The sequence below is a fragment of the Poecilia mexicana genome, unplaced genomic scaffold (genome assembly GCF_051168715.1).
Source record: "Poecilia mexicana isolate PSO_F unplaced genomic scaffold, ASM5116871v1 scaffold_5, whole genome shotgun sequence".
In the NCBI taxonomy this organism is placed as follows: domain Eukaryota; kingdom Metazoa; phylum Chordata; class Actinopteri; order Cyprinodontiformes; family Poeciliidae; genus Poecilia; species Poecilia mexicana.
Genome location: NW_028263374.1, coordinates 21,792,592 through 21,811,124, shown reverse-complemented (window position 1 = coordinate 21,811,124; position 18,533 = coordinate 21,792,592). Strand labels below are relative to the sequence as shown.

The 18,533-nt window shown below is 36.8% G+C and overlaps 1 protein-coding gene across 1 annotated transcript in view; it reads right to left on the bottom strand.

The window, feature by feature from the left end:
- Positions 1 to 18,036, bottom strand: part of LOC106903417 (guanine nucleotide-binding protein G(s) subunit alpha-like) — a 33,476-nt gene extending 15,440 nt beyond the window's left edge. The window contains exons 1-6 of the mRNA XM_088005743.1: positions 17,834 to 18,036; positions 16,457 to 17,757; positions 14,836 to 14,908; positions 11,500 to 11,554; positions 11,267 to 11,386; positions 4,896 to 4,993 (exon numbers count right to left, since the gene is read on the bottom strand). Of these exons, the coding sequence (XP_087861869.1) occupies positions 4,896 to 4,993; positions 11,267 to 11,386; positions 11,500 to 11,554; positions 14,836 to 14,908; positions 16,457 to 16,595 (485 nt within the window). The 5' untranslated portion in view covers positions 16,596 to 17,757; positions 17,834 to 18,036. The remainder of the gene's footprint in view (positions 1 to 4,895; positions 4,994 to 11,266; positions 11,387 to 11,499; positions 11,555 to 14,835; positions 14,909 to 16,456; positions 17,758 to 17,833) is intronic.
- Between the last annotated feature and the right edge of the window lie 497 nt (positions 18,037 to 18,533).

Sequence of the window (18,533 nt, the reverse complement as noted above, 5' to 3'; positions counted from 1 at the left end):
AAGAGAAGGAACGAGGAGGAGAGAGGACATGAGAGGAGAGTCTGATTATTACCTGCTTTTCAGTCCTTTGCTCTTGTCAACTGCCCTAAAACCTCTCATCTATCACATCGCTGAAGGCCAGTAAACAGTAAACCAACAGACACCTGTAGCCAAGCATGCAACATGTCAGGGACAAACACACAAACATGCATTTTTTCCCCAAGTCTAATGCTACGTTCACACAGGCTAATGCGACTCAACCCGCTGTTTCACTAGTGATGCACCGATCCACTATTTTCCACTTCTGATACCGATGCAAATATCTGCAGTCAACAGCTGCATTGATTTAAAACATTTCTTTTCTTTTTTGTTAAACAGACATAAATGTAATGAATGACAAATTTCTGTGACAATTCAGCACCAGTACACACTTAAATATACCAACAGCTTCATAAGCTCGAATATCATGTATAAACAACTTTAACTTGTTCAGTCAATTCACTTAGAATTGACTGAACTGAATAAATAATAAAGAAACTTTCAAGGTTTATTAATTCCAAAGGCTCAAACTAGCATTGCATCTTCCAGCTACTTAAGTAAAATTTCCCAAAGAACTGGATATTAGGGCTGGTGAATATGGTGGAAAATATTTAATTTAACTGTAAATTACATTGCTGGTAATTTATCCACATTTTCCACTCAGGGCTCTTTCTTTCGTAATCCTAATGAAGGCAACAAGCTAAAATGCATCGATTTGCTAATAAAGTTTGTTCCCCCAGTATTTTGGGCGTGGCTGAAGTCTTCACCTCACCAGGCTTCTTACTCTGTTCTACACAATGTCAACACGACTCTGAGTTTTGGCATCTCAGCCACTAAAGATGTACATCTGGTGGGTACACTAAGGGAAATTAGAGCCTGAATGCCTTACACTTTAAATATAACATCCTAGCTAATATTAAACCCAAGCAGACCATTGCGTTGGCAATATTGTGATGAGGAGGACTCAACTGCGATTCAACATGCCATGCAACTTAAGTTGCTGCCAAATCAAAGTGATTACTTTGTAATTTATTCAGCATCACTGAATAAATTTAGCATTTTAGCATTGGGGCATTTTTAGGATTTTGCCTCCAACAACAGCAGCAAAGTTGAAAAGCACAAATTTTGACATCTTACCATTTGATGAAACTAAAGTAAAAGGACAATACATGAAATGCTAAATGTTCACTTCTGTAATCAGGAGAGCTTGGACAGCTTTATGAAATAAATAGAGATCCTCTTATTGAGCTACTGGCAAAATCCCTTCATCCATCCCTTCCAATTCTAAAATGAATAATAAAAGCTAAGGGAGAAAGGAGAAACAAGCTATGCAAAAGACAGACATTTACTAAAATAAATATTAGAAGATTAATGTTTCAATAAAAAAAGATATTTAAAATTGGTCATAAAAACCAACTGGTGCATCTCAAGTTTTAGTTCAGGTAATGTCATCTGATCGGTTCAGGTTATCCCTACTGCGTGACAAATTCAGCAATTTCCTTTGCAGCAGACACATACTTCCTTTAAGGACCAACTAAACAAGTCTGTAGTCTAAAATAAAAAAGAAATTGCCAACTAATATCTACAAAAAATGAATGAATTATTGAACTGGAAGTCAAGTGAAGCCAAGTTGCATCACTCAGCAGAAAGACAGATGTTTATATGTTTTCAATATTACTGAAGTAAATGCTAAACCAACTCAAATGAAGAAGTGCAATACATCGCTCACCAAAATAACTGTGTTCTTTAAACGTATGCCATAGTACAGTACAGAATCACACAGACACTAGCAGGAAACAAGAGCATTTTTCAAACTCTTCTCTGCACACACACACTACTACGCTTCATCATTTCAAACTAAAAATGTTCAGGTTATACAACACGCTCGTATGATGCCAGTCTTACTGTCAACAACCTGAAACCATGCAGCATGAACTCGTCCGCTACATGATAGAAAAATGTAACTCGTTTGCCAGCAAATAAGTGCAGCGCAGTGAGGAAGCTGAAAATGCTTTCAATCAAGAAAGACATATTCAAAAACTAAAAAAAAAAAAAAAAAAAAAAATTCATTTCATCAACTTTAACTTATTCATTCAGCTCCATTGTTTATGTTCACACAAGTTGCTCAGTCCAGGTTTGTTCACGCCTGCGCCAATATGTACCCACATATCCTGTTGCCATTTCCCACTCATATACTTATCATTTCATTTTTCTCCATAATTAGGTATTTTGGTAAACTAAATAGATGTGGAGTCAAAAAAGTATCCAATTTCACAGCCAATTAAATTTAATGAAATTAAATTTCCAAAACTTTTTATGGGTGTTTTTATTTATTATGATTCTCATTCCTGTTTGTGGAAATTAACTCTTTCGGAATATGACACTTCTCCTTAAAACAAAAACACTTTGTGACCTTCTGATATAATTTGCTAGACTCGTATAATACAACTCTTTTGTAGCAGTTTATGAGCCAATATTGTCAAGGCAGGAATGAAACATCCGTCTACCAGGTAAAAGTTGCAGAAACATATGACCAAACGTATCACCAATGGAACAAAAAAAAGAGGTACAAGTCGCCTATTCACAGATTTTTGTGAATAGCCAAATTTTGCATAACATTTTTGTCTAAAATGTTCACAAGAAAATTTCATGTAGGAAGCTGAAATGCCAAGACGCAATAATACTTCTTGACTTGCAAAGCAGCCAATCTAGGTGCACCATTCATTTTCTTTGGTGCCGATTGGCTGCAAATCTAATGCATATTAAGTAACCCTTGATGTTAGTCTTTTTTAAACAGGCAGTGATAAACATTTTTAGAAGGATCTGAAGAAGATGTGACCCAGCAAGCCAATTTACAATGCATGGATGAAACACATTAAATTCCAACAGTAAGTACAGATCAAATGGGATCAGCCACCAATCTTTGTTGTTTTACATCAGCCATCCAAGACGAGTGTAGCAAATGGCTAATCTGTTAAGCAACACAACAAAAATCTGAAGAATCAGAGACAGTTCAAAGAAGGGAAAGTATGATTCAGCAACACGCTTCTGTCATGGTAGCCTCAATGCTGCATTCAGTTGCTGCAGAGCAAAGTGCTGCTTTTAATGTCATTAAGAAGCCATTTCCATTTAGTGTTAGAAACGAATGGCTAATTATATGCTCATTTAAGAGTTGTTTTGACCTAATTTTACCTCTGCAAGATTACAAGAAGCGTATATTAACTTTGTAAATTAAAATGACTGTCTGCAGTAAATAAAAAAATATTCAGGTTACACGTCATGGAATTACAGTATTTTATGCCAAAAAATTGCTAAATTGCTTTTTTTATTATTAGAACGTTGGTAAAAAAAAATAAAAATAAAAAAAGAAAGAAATCTGTCTTTCCCATCCATGTTGAAAATAAAAGCAATTTGAGCATAAGCATAACTAAAAGTTGGTTCAATTTGGGCTGAGCAAAACAGTTGAGGATTTCTAAAATCCACAATAGCTTATTGTGCTGTAAGGTAAGGTAAGGTAGTTTTATTTATAAAGCACATTTTTAGCAACAAGGCAACTCAAAGTGCTTTATATGAGCTAAAAGGAAATACAAACCAAAGGAAAGAAAACTAATCTAATGTTGTTCTAAAGTATGTAAACTAAGTGCTCCTGTTCAGGGTTGCTAAGTATCTAATTCCATTTCTAAATAGTGAGCACTCTACAGTTTCTGATCAAATAAGCTAAAGAGTGACAGATCTAATTCCTTTTCCAGGTTAAAGTGAGTACTCCACAATTCTAAGTTTGTTCTAAATCCTTTTCTGGGTTAAAAGTAATATAAACTAAGCAGTGATGTTCCTGTTAAGTATTTCTGGATTCCAAGTTCGTAGTTATTCTAATTCTAATTTTGACTCCATTTCTGGGCTGTATAATATTGATCTAAATAGTGCGTACTCCACAATTTCTGATATTACTAATAAACTAAAATAATCCTTTTCTGGGTAAATAGGGAGTACTCCACCGTTTCTAAAACAAAAAAGAGGAAAGGACACATTAGGGCAAATGGCAACATTCAGACAAAACAAAGACACGAGTGAACAAGTGTTGACTTGTTTCATATCTTTTATTCCAATGGATGACAAAAGGCCAAAAACATGACTTATTTGTTGGAGAATCCTACACAACAAAAGCAGCCTGCCACTTCCACCTCAAGCGGGTCACCAGCTTGGTCACACAGTACTGTCTGACAGAATCCCATTTCTCAACCCGCATTTGTGGCTGTACTGGTCATTTAAGCACGAAGAGCACACCCGAGCTAATCCCATAAATGTTCAGTGGCGGTGAGGTCAGGACTGCGGGCAATGGCATTCCACCCTCTACATTCCCAAAATCTGGTGGTAATCCTTGATAAAGCGTGCTCTGTGGGCGCAAGCATCAACATCTTGGAGGATGATGGTTTGTCATTAACAATGGAGGTATGGAAGCTCAACCTAATATTTCTCTGCACCTAATTTGCCTCCAGTGATGAAAACTCTCAACCCAAAGAGATGAGGCGTCACACCATCACAATGCCTCCACCAAAAGCTGTGTGACATTGGCTTAAAAGATTTTTTTCTGGTTGTGACACACATACCCATGTCTGCTTATCAACCCATAAATCCATTTTCCTTACAAAAAAGCATTGCTGGAACATAGGAACACAGTAAGAAAAAACACAAATTCCTTTAATTACTTTGTTATGTATAGGTAGTAGAGCAACATTTCAATTTACATGGAATCATTCCCTGTAGATTTAGGAAAAGGTCCACAAAACGTATCCTTGAAGATGCAGACGTGTCCATTAACAGCAGCAAAGGTTTGTAGGAGGGAGAAAGAAAAAAAAAGACTGAAAAGAAGGACTTACTACTGGGCGCAGTCGATGAGCTGATATTCGTTGGATCTTTCCCAGCATGCCCGCACACCTTCATCATGCCAGAGAGTCTTTGTGTGGTCATAAAACTCCTAAAAGCACAAATATGGGTCTGAGACAAAAGACTTTTGACTTGTACATGTAAAGTATCTGAGTAAATACAGTTCTCAGCAGCTAAAACAGGAGGTGACAACCTGAGATTACACACCAAACAATAACGGTTGCAACCGTTAAGAAAATGATTGCAAAAAATTTACTGAAATTTTGAAAAGTACCAATAATTACTGGCTTGAAGACACTATTTGTTGTCTGATGTGGGAATAGGACAATTTTGGGTTAAAGTAGGAAAAACTACATTAATCTACGAAGGCAATGGTCAAATGTAACCCAGCTGAGAAAATAAGTGCAAGGTTTACAATAAAACGCATTAGCACAGGGCTGCTTTATGTAGTTTATGAGTCCCATGCTTATAACTGTATTTCTCGTCTGCTCCTTTATAGGTGAAAGCGTTTATGGACAGATGGCAGGAGGCAAGATACACTCCCTAGCTAAGTTTGGAGTTTAAGGTCGGCTCGGAGAGGAGCAGCAGATGAGCGGGCTCTGGCAGCGGCAGGAAACGGAGCGGTTCACCGGGTTCATGAAGAAACGGGGAGCTTTGTACTGACAAAAGGCTTGGCTGTCACTACAGAGGCCTATCTCTACAATCTGCTGTTGGTCACTCGAGCAAAAATAAGCCATTATGAGCCACACAGTTAATCAGCATACTCTGCTAAGCAACAGAGAATGAACAGCATCTCATGATAAAAATGTAAACAAAGTAAATTTTAAAAAATTGACAAGTTTAAAATGATAATCTGTCATTGTATTTGTTCTGAAGGTTATGGATGTGTGATAAAAAAAAGGGGAATAAGCAGTAGAAGAAGTAGTGAAAAAAAACCAATACAGAGATGATTTGTAGTTTGACATGTGACTTTCTGAAGAGCTCAACATACAACTGAAACCAGATATTTACATACATTGCATACAAAGACCTAACCGTTTCTTTATTGCCGTCTGATAAGTTCAGAGAGTGAATGCTGGACCTCCGCAAGTCTAGTTCTTCCCTAGGTTCAATTCCCAGGTGCCTGAAGGCGCCATGTTCATTCACTGAAAACAATTATATGCAACTATAAACATAACTGAAATGTCCAGCCATCATATTACGCAGAAAAGACAAAGGCTGTGTCCTGGACAGACGTCCTACAACAAAACTACAATTCATGATTTATTTTTAATTGTTGTACTGAAAGCAGTGATGGAAACAGATAACTTTTTTCTTTCTTCCAGTGAAGTAAAAGATATTTTAAGGCTTATGAGTATAAAAAAACATTAAAAAGAGAGTTCATTCAGTGGTAGGGAGGTGTTTGAAATACTCTCAAAGTTTGATGATTTATTAAACACAATGAAGAGATAAAGATACTAACTAGAATAAAACTATTTAAAGACCAGTGAGAGCATAAAATGTATTTAATAACCATCACTAACATTTTCGTATTTTAGGGTTTGCTCATTCTTTCGGAAAGTGTGAATATTCAAACATGGTTACTTGAACAAATTTTGCGTAAACCTTCGATTTATTACAGCAAATTACAATTACATTTTCAATAATACTCTGGAAAATATTTATTACAAGTGGCAGAAGATGAAGCTACATTTTGTTTCAACCAGAAATCAAGTGATCAGTAAGTCCAAACCTTTTTATTGTGCATTATCAAAGAATAAAAATTACCACAAAGATTAGTAACTCTGAAATGTATGAACATTTCTAAAAAACAAAAAAGGCCTTATGATGCAAAAACTCTTCATTTTCTAAGACAAGTGTCCAGTCAAAAAATGTAATAATGTCCTCCTGTAGAAATATGAGGCATGTCTCTATATGGATGCCCAGTGGTGTGGTTGTATGGCTGTGTTTTTACCCTAAGAAAACACAATGTAAATATTTATTTTGCAATGCTGCAGTTATTCAGCAAAGCTACACAATTAAGTAAATCTCAAAAAAAAAAAAAAAAAAAGGCAAAGCAGAAATCTGACATAACTGCCATTTATGGATGTCGGGAGGAGGACTTTTTCTCCCTGAGACTCAAAGTTATTACAGAATATACGTAATAACTTTACATATATGTACGTATATGTACAACACCAAAATCGGTGCCGTATATTTTGTGTATGTAATTATTCAAGTTGCATTTCTGAATATTCACTTTATTTTTGAACAATCGCAGTCCTCTTAACTCAATTTAAAATGTTAAAAAAACTCAAACCTGAATATTTTCAGAAGGTAAAATAAATGGATCAGTGAGAAGCACAGCCACCCAGCCTTTAAATACCAGATATAAGTTCTTTATTCAGATTCTTAAGATTATTTTTGTGTGTGTCAACAACCACAGTCTTCCACCAGGCTAGTTGTGCAGAGATGTACAACAGAATGTGATGGAGCTTAAAATTATAGTCTTTAGTTCTGGGAGTTTATTTTGAGTTCATCTTCAGTTGGAAAAGGCCCATCTAACTTATCTTTATTAATGGCAGCCCACATCACTACCCCACCTCCACCCTGTTGGCATCATGGTTGACCGGAGCTCTGTGCTGATTATTTATCCAGCAACGGGCCCATGCATCCTTTCCATCAAGAGTCACTCTTATCTAATCAGTCCAGAAAACCTTTCGAAAAATCGGTCTTAAGATATTTATTAACACATTTTCGACATTCCAGCTAACTTGTCTTATTTTGTGGTTTTTAAGTTTCAGCCTTACTTTTTTGAATACCTTCTGTGTGATCACATCACAAATCTAGGCTATTTTAACAATGCTACATCCCTCAGAAAGATGTTTCAGTGCTTTGAATTTACAGAGTTAGTAAGAATTTACAAAGTTGGCCCAATTTGCTTGAGGAATAAAAGGGACCCAAAATTCTGTTTATACAGCTGAAAGCAATAGTATGGTCAAAATGCTTGTTTGCTCATGTACACGCGAGCCTTAAAACTCAGTTGCTGTGAAGTAGTAGCAAAATAACACACCAAATCTCTACTAGATGACCTACATTAGTGATTGTGTCCCATTCTCTTATAAATGATGTTCTATGCTGCCGTGTCAGTTCCTCTAAACAGCAACAGACATTTTCTTCTGACACGAGTTTCTCCAGGATAGCCATACGTCTCTATAAGTATGTATCTGACCCAGCAGACCCAGCACAGTTTGCTACATTTTTCACCAATTTCATTTTTTGCTTCGGCTGATGATGCTCTCTGTAAAATATGATAATTCTAGTATCTTTAATCTCAGTATTGATTGGACTTGTTGATAATTTACTGTAGTTCTAAAGCTTCATAAAGTTGGCATTTTGCCTTGATCATAACTTTTGATACCGTATGTTTCAGCTGCTCTCTAGACAACTCTCCCTTAAATCAAAAAGGTATGTGGTTGGACAAGTAGGTCACATGTCATGTCACTTTCATTTTGAACATCACTGTAAAATTACATAGTGTGAAGAAAAATCCAGAGTCATAACAATAACAAATAGCACGGCCTGTGCAACAGCTTTTCCAGCCGTGGGCACAAAAACAGTTCACAATCTTAAATCCTTGCAAATTGTCTTCCCACATCTCACTGTGGGTGCAATGAACATAAAAATGAGAATTGAGTTTTGTCAGAAACTCTGATACAATTATTTAAAAGAGACATAATCGGCACCCCAGCAATATAATAGGTAATTGATCGTTGTGACATTTCTACTTTTATGCTCTTTTCAAAAAATTGATGAACACACCTCCAATTATCTTTGTCAAGAATCTGTGTTTTTCAAACGACCCTCTATATTTCTTACAACCAACTGAAAGTTTACCGACTTTGTTGCTGTACAAAATGTACCATGTCAGAGTTTTGACTGTACACACACATGCAAGACCTGTCTGTGCTGTTTCTCTTCCTGATAATTTCCACAAGCATTTAAATCTGTGATTGCATTATTTTGTATGCAGGGAAGGATCAAGAGCCTAGAAGAAAATGAGTAATTATCAGTCCAAAATATAGATCATCTCCTCAAGCTAAATTTATGAACGCATAGCATGATTCTTTGGATTTACCAGAGACACGATATCAAATTCCTGCATGATGAGCACATTAACCATCAAGGTTATTGATTAGACTGAAAGCCTCCAAGGAAATTTAAAGGAGGATTACAAATATGTGAAACAGCTACAGTGCTTCAGGCTTTAATCTCTTCCACCCCTGCTGAAGGCAGAGCCAACCAGTTTAACTGGTTTCCAGTATGCCCTCTGGCCAAGCAAGGGAGAACGGGAACAGGAGTTTACAGATGAGAAGGAGGTGGAGGAGCTGGGCCTATCAGACTTTCTGATTCATTCTCTTCCCTCAACAGCCACAAAGTCACTTTGATCAATAACACCACTGACAGCAATCCAACAGCATTAGTAGAATGATCGTCTTTATACCTGCTATGATCGTCAATGCTAAAATAGTAACGAAAGAAAAATACTTCTAGCTCTAGTCCTCCTTCTAATCATCACTCTGCTGGTCGGCAGCAAAAGTCTGCTGACCGACTGACAAACGGCAGAGGGGAGAGTCAGGGTGAGACAGGCAAACATAATAAATTTGCCATGACGCAACAGAGGCAATATCAGGAAACTTCCTTTTGCTTACGTACAAACACGCTCACTCTTCACTGGAAGCTCAGCTGTAAATGACAAAAATATACGAGAAAGAAGCCTCCCACTTAAAAGTGAAGCAGACATGCTTGGAAAAATAATAAAAAAAAATACATGGAAGACATTAAAATAAACCTCATAAAAAAACAGCGATACAGCTATGTGTCAGTTTTACCATTTCCTATTGTCAGTTGTTCTGCTTTGCCTGTACGAGACATTTGATTCTTTGATACAGTTATCCAGCAGTGAAGACATTTTTTGTGAATGAATGAAAATTTACGTTTACCCAACTAGAAAGTGAACATGTGGCTCCTGAACAGTGGAACCTGAAGGCTGAGGGCTCCTCAGGTGAGTCCCTCAGAGTCCTTGTGTCTCTGTAACCTCCGTCCCTCTGGACATATTTAAGTTTATTAGAGATAATCAGCGGCTCAGATCTCTCAGGTGAGAGGCTCATTCAGCTGAAAGCCTCCCATGTGGAACCAAACCTGCTAATTACTGAAGCACCGCACAAACAAAAGGTGTGAGATGTTTACCTAGCACAACCAGGCAGAACACCTGCAGAATTCAGCAGTGAAGACTCGATACTCTAGACTTTGTTTCTACATGCTAATATCTTCGATATACTAAAACTTTGAGAAAAATAAAGTTTCAGTAACATTAAAATTATAAATTGTCAACGGAAAGCACCTTATTGTAGTAGAAATAGCCCTACTTCAATTTTGACATTTCATGCCCTGGGTAAGGGAGTCGAAAAGCTACTAACCTTTCAGCTGTAAGCATTCAGCCACAGATGTGTTTTTAGAGGTTTTTAAGAGGTACCCGTCCTCATATCATTTATATAGATACCAGACGCCACAATTATGGCTCTGCCCTGCACTTTTTTTCCCCCGTTGTGTTTCTCAAGCTGGCAGAACAATTTTAATCGTCACATGCCAGCGCTTTCAGGTTCTAGCGTCAGTCTCTTCAGCCTCTGATGGCTGCTCCAATATCGTAAAAAGTTGTGAGAGTAGAAAGAGCAGAAACAGGTTGATTTAGGTAATTTACAAATATTTCACTGCATACATTACATAATTCGGTTGGCTACAAAATGAACATGCTAAATGTGCATTTGGTTATATGTGGAACAAGCTGTGCCATCAACATGGCAGAACTGCAGTTTAAAATGCAGGTTGGGGGAGCTGAAATAAAAAGACACAGTGCTACTTGACAGGGTACTGTTTGGCGTTTGCAAAGCAGCCAGTTCATTTTTCTTGTCATTGATTGGCTGTGCCCCAAAGAGCAGAGATAAGAAAAGCCTTTAATATTAGTTTCTTCAGTAGCATCAAAACGCTTTCCACTTTGCTTGTGAATGAATATTAAACATATATTTGGAATATAAACTATTAAGGTAGGCAATTATGCACATTACTAGAAGGTGAACCAAAGTATTTGCAGATTTTAACCATTTTGTTTATTCAGATTATCTGACATCAAAATGTGTTTGTTATTTTGAAACATTGAACGCTGACAAAAACGCAAAAACAGAATAAATCTGTATCTTTACTTTAGTAAATCTGTGTCAAATGTTTTTGCTTAATTTAGCAACAAACCAAAGTCTAACAAATGAGAACACAGTTTGATCAGGTAGCCATCAGATGATATGCTAATTTAGAAAGTGTACCAACTTACTGAAGGAAAATCGAAGTCCTTCTGGTTTACTAGGCTCAGGACGTAATTGACCCGGGACTGGTTTGCAGGACACGCTAACTGGCACGGAGGTGTGAGCGTGTTCATGGCAGCCACGATGGTCTGGGCGGAGAGAGCAGAACAAAAGCAAATCAGAGCTGCTTCACACTGTGATACAACACACACATTACATATGATCCACGTCAATCTCACACAGAAAAAGAGTCGTTTCTTACCTCTATAGCTTCTTTTATGTTGTTTTTGATATCATGAATTTTCTGTTTTTTCTCTCTGTGCCGAACAAAGAACACATTTGAGCTTTTAGTTACGTTTCTCCAAAAAGCATCACACACGAAGAACTCGGCATGCTCATATGTTAGCCAGATAATTACGACAACTGGCCTTTTTATTACATGGTAATAAAACTTCATCACCTTAAAATATGGAAATTTAAGTGCTACACAATATTTTTTTTTCTGCGAAAGCAGCAGCTTGAAAGGAAAAATTGTCCCAAACTGACTGTAAAATGATGTTTGGCTTCTTTTTATATTACTGCCAGCAGGATTCAGTGTGAATGTGCTGCATAATATAAAGTTCTGCTGGATCTCTTCACCAGCCTGGAGGTAAATTATACCTGACATCAGTGTTATGGCTGCCCCAGACGCACAGACACTTATTTTGCTGAGCAAGAGCAACCCCTGAATTTTGTGTTTGCTGACGCGAAATGAGAACAGCAGAACTTGGCCTTAATTTTGACAGCCACATTTATTAAAAAACACAAAAACAAGCAGAGTGAAGGGGGACATTTGAGGAGAATATTACTACATCTTTTAAGGCTGTTTTAAACCGCTTTTTAAATTATAAACACTAAGAGGGCCCAAATAGCCAGTTTCATATATCGCCAAACAAACAGTGAGTTTATGTAATATATGAGGGCAGTGAGTTTTGATTTTGTCCTGAAATGCTACCAAAGACATAAAGGTGGTCTTTTTTGTTGTTGTTGTTGTTTGAGGTTCAACTATTTTAAAGTAAGAAATAAAGAATATTTTCAAATGTGTTATTTATTCTGATCAATAACAGAATATCTGAAAATTCAATTGTTTTTCATCACTAAACACATAAAACAATATGAAAGATAACATCCAGCAATAACTATTGTACATTTTAAAAGTTTAAAAAGGGAATTGTCAACACCAACAACATAAATCTGTTATTACTGGGTTAACATTCAGTGTCTAATTTAGCAACATGCAACCAAAAACAAGGCGCATGATGATGCCACATACTTTTCAAAAAATCACACTTCATGTTCAGTGTAGACACTAAACCATGATGAGGAATGCGTGCAAATTGTATCCAGGGTCAAGTAGATTTTTTTTTATCTATATTTAGTTAAATATCAATAAATCAGACTGTAAACACCATTACAGAACTCGTGCTGGAAATTGATAGTTGAAAAATACTCTAATCATAAAGCACAAGATCTTTGGAATTTGTGCTCTCAAACATCTGATTTAATCCAAAGTAAAAAAAACACACAAAAAAAAGCAAGATGTATGTTAGCAGATTTGAAGAAATGACAGCAACATTATTTTTTTTCACAATAAATTATCTGCATCCTGCATATTGTGGTTATGAATTCAGATCAAACAAGCATTTCCACTTGATCCTTCTCACAAAATCCATCTTCAAGAGCTAAATTAATAATGCACAGGAAAAAAAAGAAAAGAAGAAAAAAAAACATTTTTAGTTCAGTTTTTATCAAGTTATTTCTTTTTTAATTTTCTAATTATAACTGAATGATGAATTATGAACAATATGTTTCCTTAATTTTGAAATGAAATTACTGATTAATTGCTTTTGAAACATGTACATAATTATAGTTCAAAGCCTGGTATATGTCTTTGTTAACAATTTAATTTTATTTGATATGTAAAGGTCTTCAATACGGCAGTCTGCATCTTTTTATGTTGCATATTGCTCATGACTTGAATGCATTTTGTGTAATTTAAGTTGGTGACCGTTACATTTAGAGTTTCACTGTTTTGTTTTTTTGTTTTCTTTGTAAATCCTGCCACATAGTCGGTTTGAAAGGTTTCCTATTCATTCTGTTAATGTTATCATTGCACCATGTTTCCTTTCAAATGTTGAGAAGTGTTTCTTATGTGCTTCCTGATAATTCTTTCCAACTTTAATTTCAAACCACTAAGACAATGTGGATAAGTTTTAACATCTTAGTTTCTATCAAAATTTGCCTTTATTTTTGGCATGTCTGTTTGTTTGTGTTATTCTTTTGATTAGTTTTTTAAATAATAAATAATAAAACTAACCTCTAATGTTGCCTAACCCACAGGCAAAAAAAAAGCATGAAATTGGCACTAAAATCGACCCAACTTAGAGGGTCAGTGTTGCCATTGCACCAGGATATCTGGATTCAATGTGACCTGAAAACAACCACATGATGATGCTTCCGCCCCCCTAAAGAAATTATTTCTTGGAAAAAAAACTGTTTTAGGAAATTCACGAGACAAGGATGGCTGCTCAGCACCCAGGGGGAATATGTATCAATGAAAACATGAAACAGACTAAATAAATGTTTCATCCATGAAGTTAAATACCCTAAAAAATGTAATTAAGCAGTTTTCCTTCCAGCTTTATTTGCAAGAAAATAAATAAATAAAACACACACACACATACAGAAACAAATTGTCCAGAAAATGAAGAACCTGCAGCTTAAAAGAAGGCAACAACTTACTTCAAATTCTGGCCTAAAACAAAATCTAAAATTGGTTCAACATAGAGATGCACTAATTATTGTGGCAACCAGTTTCCAGTCTCTGGTTTCTTTATTTCATTTTTAGATCTATATCATAAATTTATAACACTCCCTGCTGTGTAAATCATGATTATTGTCATTATTAGCGTCATACTGTGTACAAACATTGAGTCTTGTCCTGATGTGTTGCTACTATAACCTAATAGTACTTAGTTATGGCGCGTTCACTGATCAGATAAAGATTGTATTTTTGACTTTCCACCCAGCTGGTCACCAGTCACAATCCTTTAAGTTAAAAAGCTATACATAAGGCCTCACGCTCACCAGTCAGTTTACTGGTGTATTTATAGTTTAAGTTAAAAACAGAAGTTATTAATATCTACACTCAGGCAGCATCATGTGGAAACTGATCTTCAGCTATTCCTGCTGCTAGAAGTTGATTCAATTTCATCAATAGTTGATTTGATCAGAAGTCTAAAACACTTTGAAATGTTTATAATTTATGTGTAAACTAAATGATTACTACATTACAAAAAAAAACATAACACACTTTAAATAATATTTTATACTGAATAATTATTGACTAATATAAATCTAAAATGTACAGAATCTCTTGTCTGCCAAACAGATCTCCAGTAGTTTTGTTGTACTGCTTGTAGTCAGTGCGATGAATGTTTCACTTTTTTTTTATTCCCGACAGAAAATGAATTCACACCAAAAATTATCAAAATCTTTGATTAAATTGAATCCAAAGGTGTGATACAGTTTGGACAGAGAGAAAAGGAACCACACTTACTCTGCATTGAAGCCATTTACGTGCAATATTCGCATCTGCTTGACTATTGTACTTTTCCCAGATTCTCCGGCACCTGGGAGTGAAGGCAGAACAGTGTTAGGAGAAAAGAAAGCACAACTGTACAACAAAACACAACTAACGAATCCACAATGCATGGATAAAACAAGATCTGATGCCCTGAAGGAAAATCTGATTAAAAACTAATGTTTAAGATTTCACATTTAAGTGATATGAACTTCAGGGTTTTGTTTCTCAAAGTTGACCCTAAATCTCTGTCCTCCATCTTAACAGATGTACTGCATTTTAGACACAAGAAAGGCTGACATGACAAAATAAAATTAAAAAACACTTGATAAAAACAAATACAAAAAGCTCAATTATTTTTCAACTCTCTCTCTCTTTCATACTTGTCACCTCCAATAAAGGAAATCCTTTGAGTGTGAGTAATTTACCAATTTAAATATCAGGACAACTAAACTCAGTAAACTAAAGGAGTAAATATAGACTACTTAAAGCATAACAGCCAATACAACAACATTTCATTGTCAGATTTTTTGTTTGTTTTGTTGCAAATTGTTACTTAAGAAAAAATAAATCTATCCCCCAGCCCCACAAAAAAGCTCGTCTCTGGTGACATCACATAAGGCAAAAGGTAATTCATCTGAGTCCTTGCTAATGTGACAACTTGTATTTTCTTATTTTCCCCTCTTTATTAGCATAGTTGTGTTCAGTACTTTCACTGAGAGGTGTTTACTAAAGCCAGCTGATCAGTGTGCATGAGAGACATCTGGAGGAACAGAGAACTTTCAGAGTCAATTTCAGCTGTGCTTATTATAGGAGCCTCCGCATCCAAAACAAGGTCAGAGAAAATCATACATAAACCAATAGTATTTCTGAATCTCAGTCAGGACACTGACCATGAATTTGGCATCAGAAATAGCCCAACGTGTTTCCTAGGAAGCCAACAACATCCCTAAAGTGCTATTTAGAGGTGTAATGTGTGTGTGTGTGTGCACAAATCTGGGATCAGTTTCAGATTAAAACGAGCCCGACAGACGTTTCAGAGAAGCTACTAATCCTAATGGTAATCCTAATTTGCACTCCGAGGTTTAACAGGATACTAGTCTTCAATGTGGAGACACAAATGTTAAAAGCCAAAAATAGCTAAACTGTCAATCAAAGACCCCCCCCCCCTCTATTTTTGAGCACTTCACTTGATAAGAAAGCCAAAGCGAAGGCATCCAGAATGCTAACTGTTAACACAAACACACCAGATCGCAAGTGGTATCTGGGAAGGAGAGAGGAGCGTGTAAGAACGCCTGTGAGCGGCCTCCCGGTCTCTGCGTGGTGCCTGAGCGTGCTGCCTTCACACAGATGGTGGTGTCTGTTCTCCTGTCTCTCACATGTTCAGTAATCAGGCTCCATAATGACCCCCAGAATGCAGGCCAGCCGGATTTTTTTTCCTCCAAGAGCTCTGTGTCAAAACACTAAACTGGTGGCGTGAGATTGTATCAAGCGCATCATTTTGTTTATGCCTTGCAGAAGAGTTCCTAGAGCATTTTTCTTCCTGCTACAAAAGCAACAATTATTGAAACATATTTTAGTTCGAAAAATCACCTACCTAGTAGAAGAAGTCGATGAGTTGCCCGGTATATCTGTTTGTCTTTTTGCAGCTGTCTCTCTATCTTTTTGTTCGCCTCCCTCTGAGCCTTCTCCTCATTTCGCTGGTCTTCAGTCTTACTATTCCCAAGACAGCCCATCTTCCCAATATAAAAAAAAAAAATAAAAAAATCCAGTTATGGGCTCAAAGCGGGTTGTAAGGTGCGTGGATGGCTAGATGCTTTTAAGAATCCTAAATTCTTGATCTGGACCACCAGAGGAACACCTGGCTCAAAATTGGTGACATCTATGTTCCCCCGGCAGAAGCAGATGTCAGGTAGTAGACTTCACCGAGGCGTTTTATTATGGATGTGTTTTTTTTTTGTTTTTTGTTTTTTTACTGGAAAACCATCAGCAGAGAGAGATCAGAAGTGGAGCAAACGATCCCGCCCTCTCAAACACTTGATTCCCGTGTTTTTCACTGTAAATCCGCAATGAAGTCATCAACGCTGATATGAGAGTGGATGTGGAATTTCCAGCTTTCTGGCTGCTCATGAATGAATCTCTGCGCCCCAGATTCCTTCAAGGCGTACGGATCTCAAACACCAGCATTTGCTTTTTTCATATATTTTTTATAGCGATGATACAAATATTTTTATATTTTCTCAGCAAATGTCCCCTCAGGAGCCCATCTTCGGCTGATAACTCCCACTGCCATTCAATCCATTTCAGACAGACTTCTGTTTTCTTCAGTCTCCCTTTCTTAATTATTCTTGTTTAAAAATACACATTTAGGTTTATTAATCAAACTGGTTGCAATTGAGTTTCAAACAAAAAAAAGAACATTAAAGGACGAGAGGGAGAGAAATTTAAAAAATAAATATTTCCTCTTAAAATGACGGCATGTGAATCATCAGGCTACACCGGGGCTTCTTCCAAAATCTCACATTTTATTTTATTCAGGAAGGTTCTCAGCAACCTTATTGGTGATATCCTGTGCCAAAAATTCAGTCCTGTCTTCGATCAATAGATGCGGGTGTCTGTCTTTTTTAAGGAGGGTTTGACCAACAAAAAAAAAAAAAAAAAGGAAAGGAAAAAGGCCCCTAGTCCGTCCTTTTTCTCTCCGTAGCGTTAATTTGTGTTTCTCCTCGCATCGGAAATCTTCTCCGGCCGAGCACAAGTGGCTCTCGGCAGCTGGCTGTCCGTCTCCGCGACCAAATATCCGGACGATATTCGTGGAAATCCTCCGCTGTGTCCCCCGTTTTGGCGCAAGCAGCAGCAGGAGCACAGTCCGCTGTCAAGTCTCTCGCCTTTTTGTATTCCCTTTGAATCCGTACGGCAGATAATGGTTACATGTGCATGATACATGAACATACCGCGGTGGGGGTTTTTCACTCACTTCATCCAAACGGAGACAGGCAGTTGCTTTCGGCGCCGATAGCCCGCGGCCGCTCCGTTGAACCGGTCAGGTAGGTGAGAGTTGCTCCGTTCGCGGTGTTTCTCTGAATAATTTTTGCCCCCGTTTTTTTTCTCAGAGAATTGTACATTGAGATAGATAGCGCTGAAGAGGTGGGGTGGGGCAAACGGCTCTCACGGAACCCTGGGAATGAAGAAGCGGTGTCAAGTTTTCCATGACAACCGGCTTTTTTTCCGGTTGAACCTTTCACAATAAAAGCAAAAAAAGCACCACGTTAGCAAAATGCCTGCAAATGTCTTCAAGTCTAGTGGTATATTTTTATTCCCTTCATTTTGTGTTTCATATTTGTCAGCTGAACAGAAAACACGTTATTTAAAGATTTTCATATTTAGGAGATGTTCTAAAAAATCTAACAGTTTAAATCCTAGTGTCAGAAAAATAAAGTTTAGAGATATTATTTTATTTTGTTTTTTAGAAAACAAATAAAAAGCTACCTCCTACCCCCATTCCAAGTGTAAACTTTGTTGTTGTCTTGCTTTGTTATTTAAGGACTGTTTTATCAAAGTCTGAGAGAACAAAAAAATCAGCAACAGCATTGTCTCTGATTTTTTATTTTTCATCAAAAGTCAATTCTGGCCTAAGCTAACTGGTATGTTTACACTACTTATATTACTTATATATT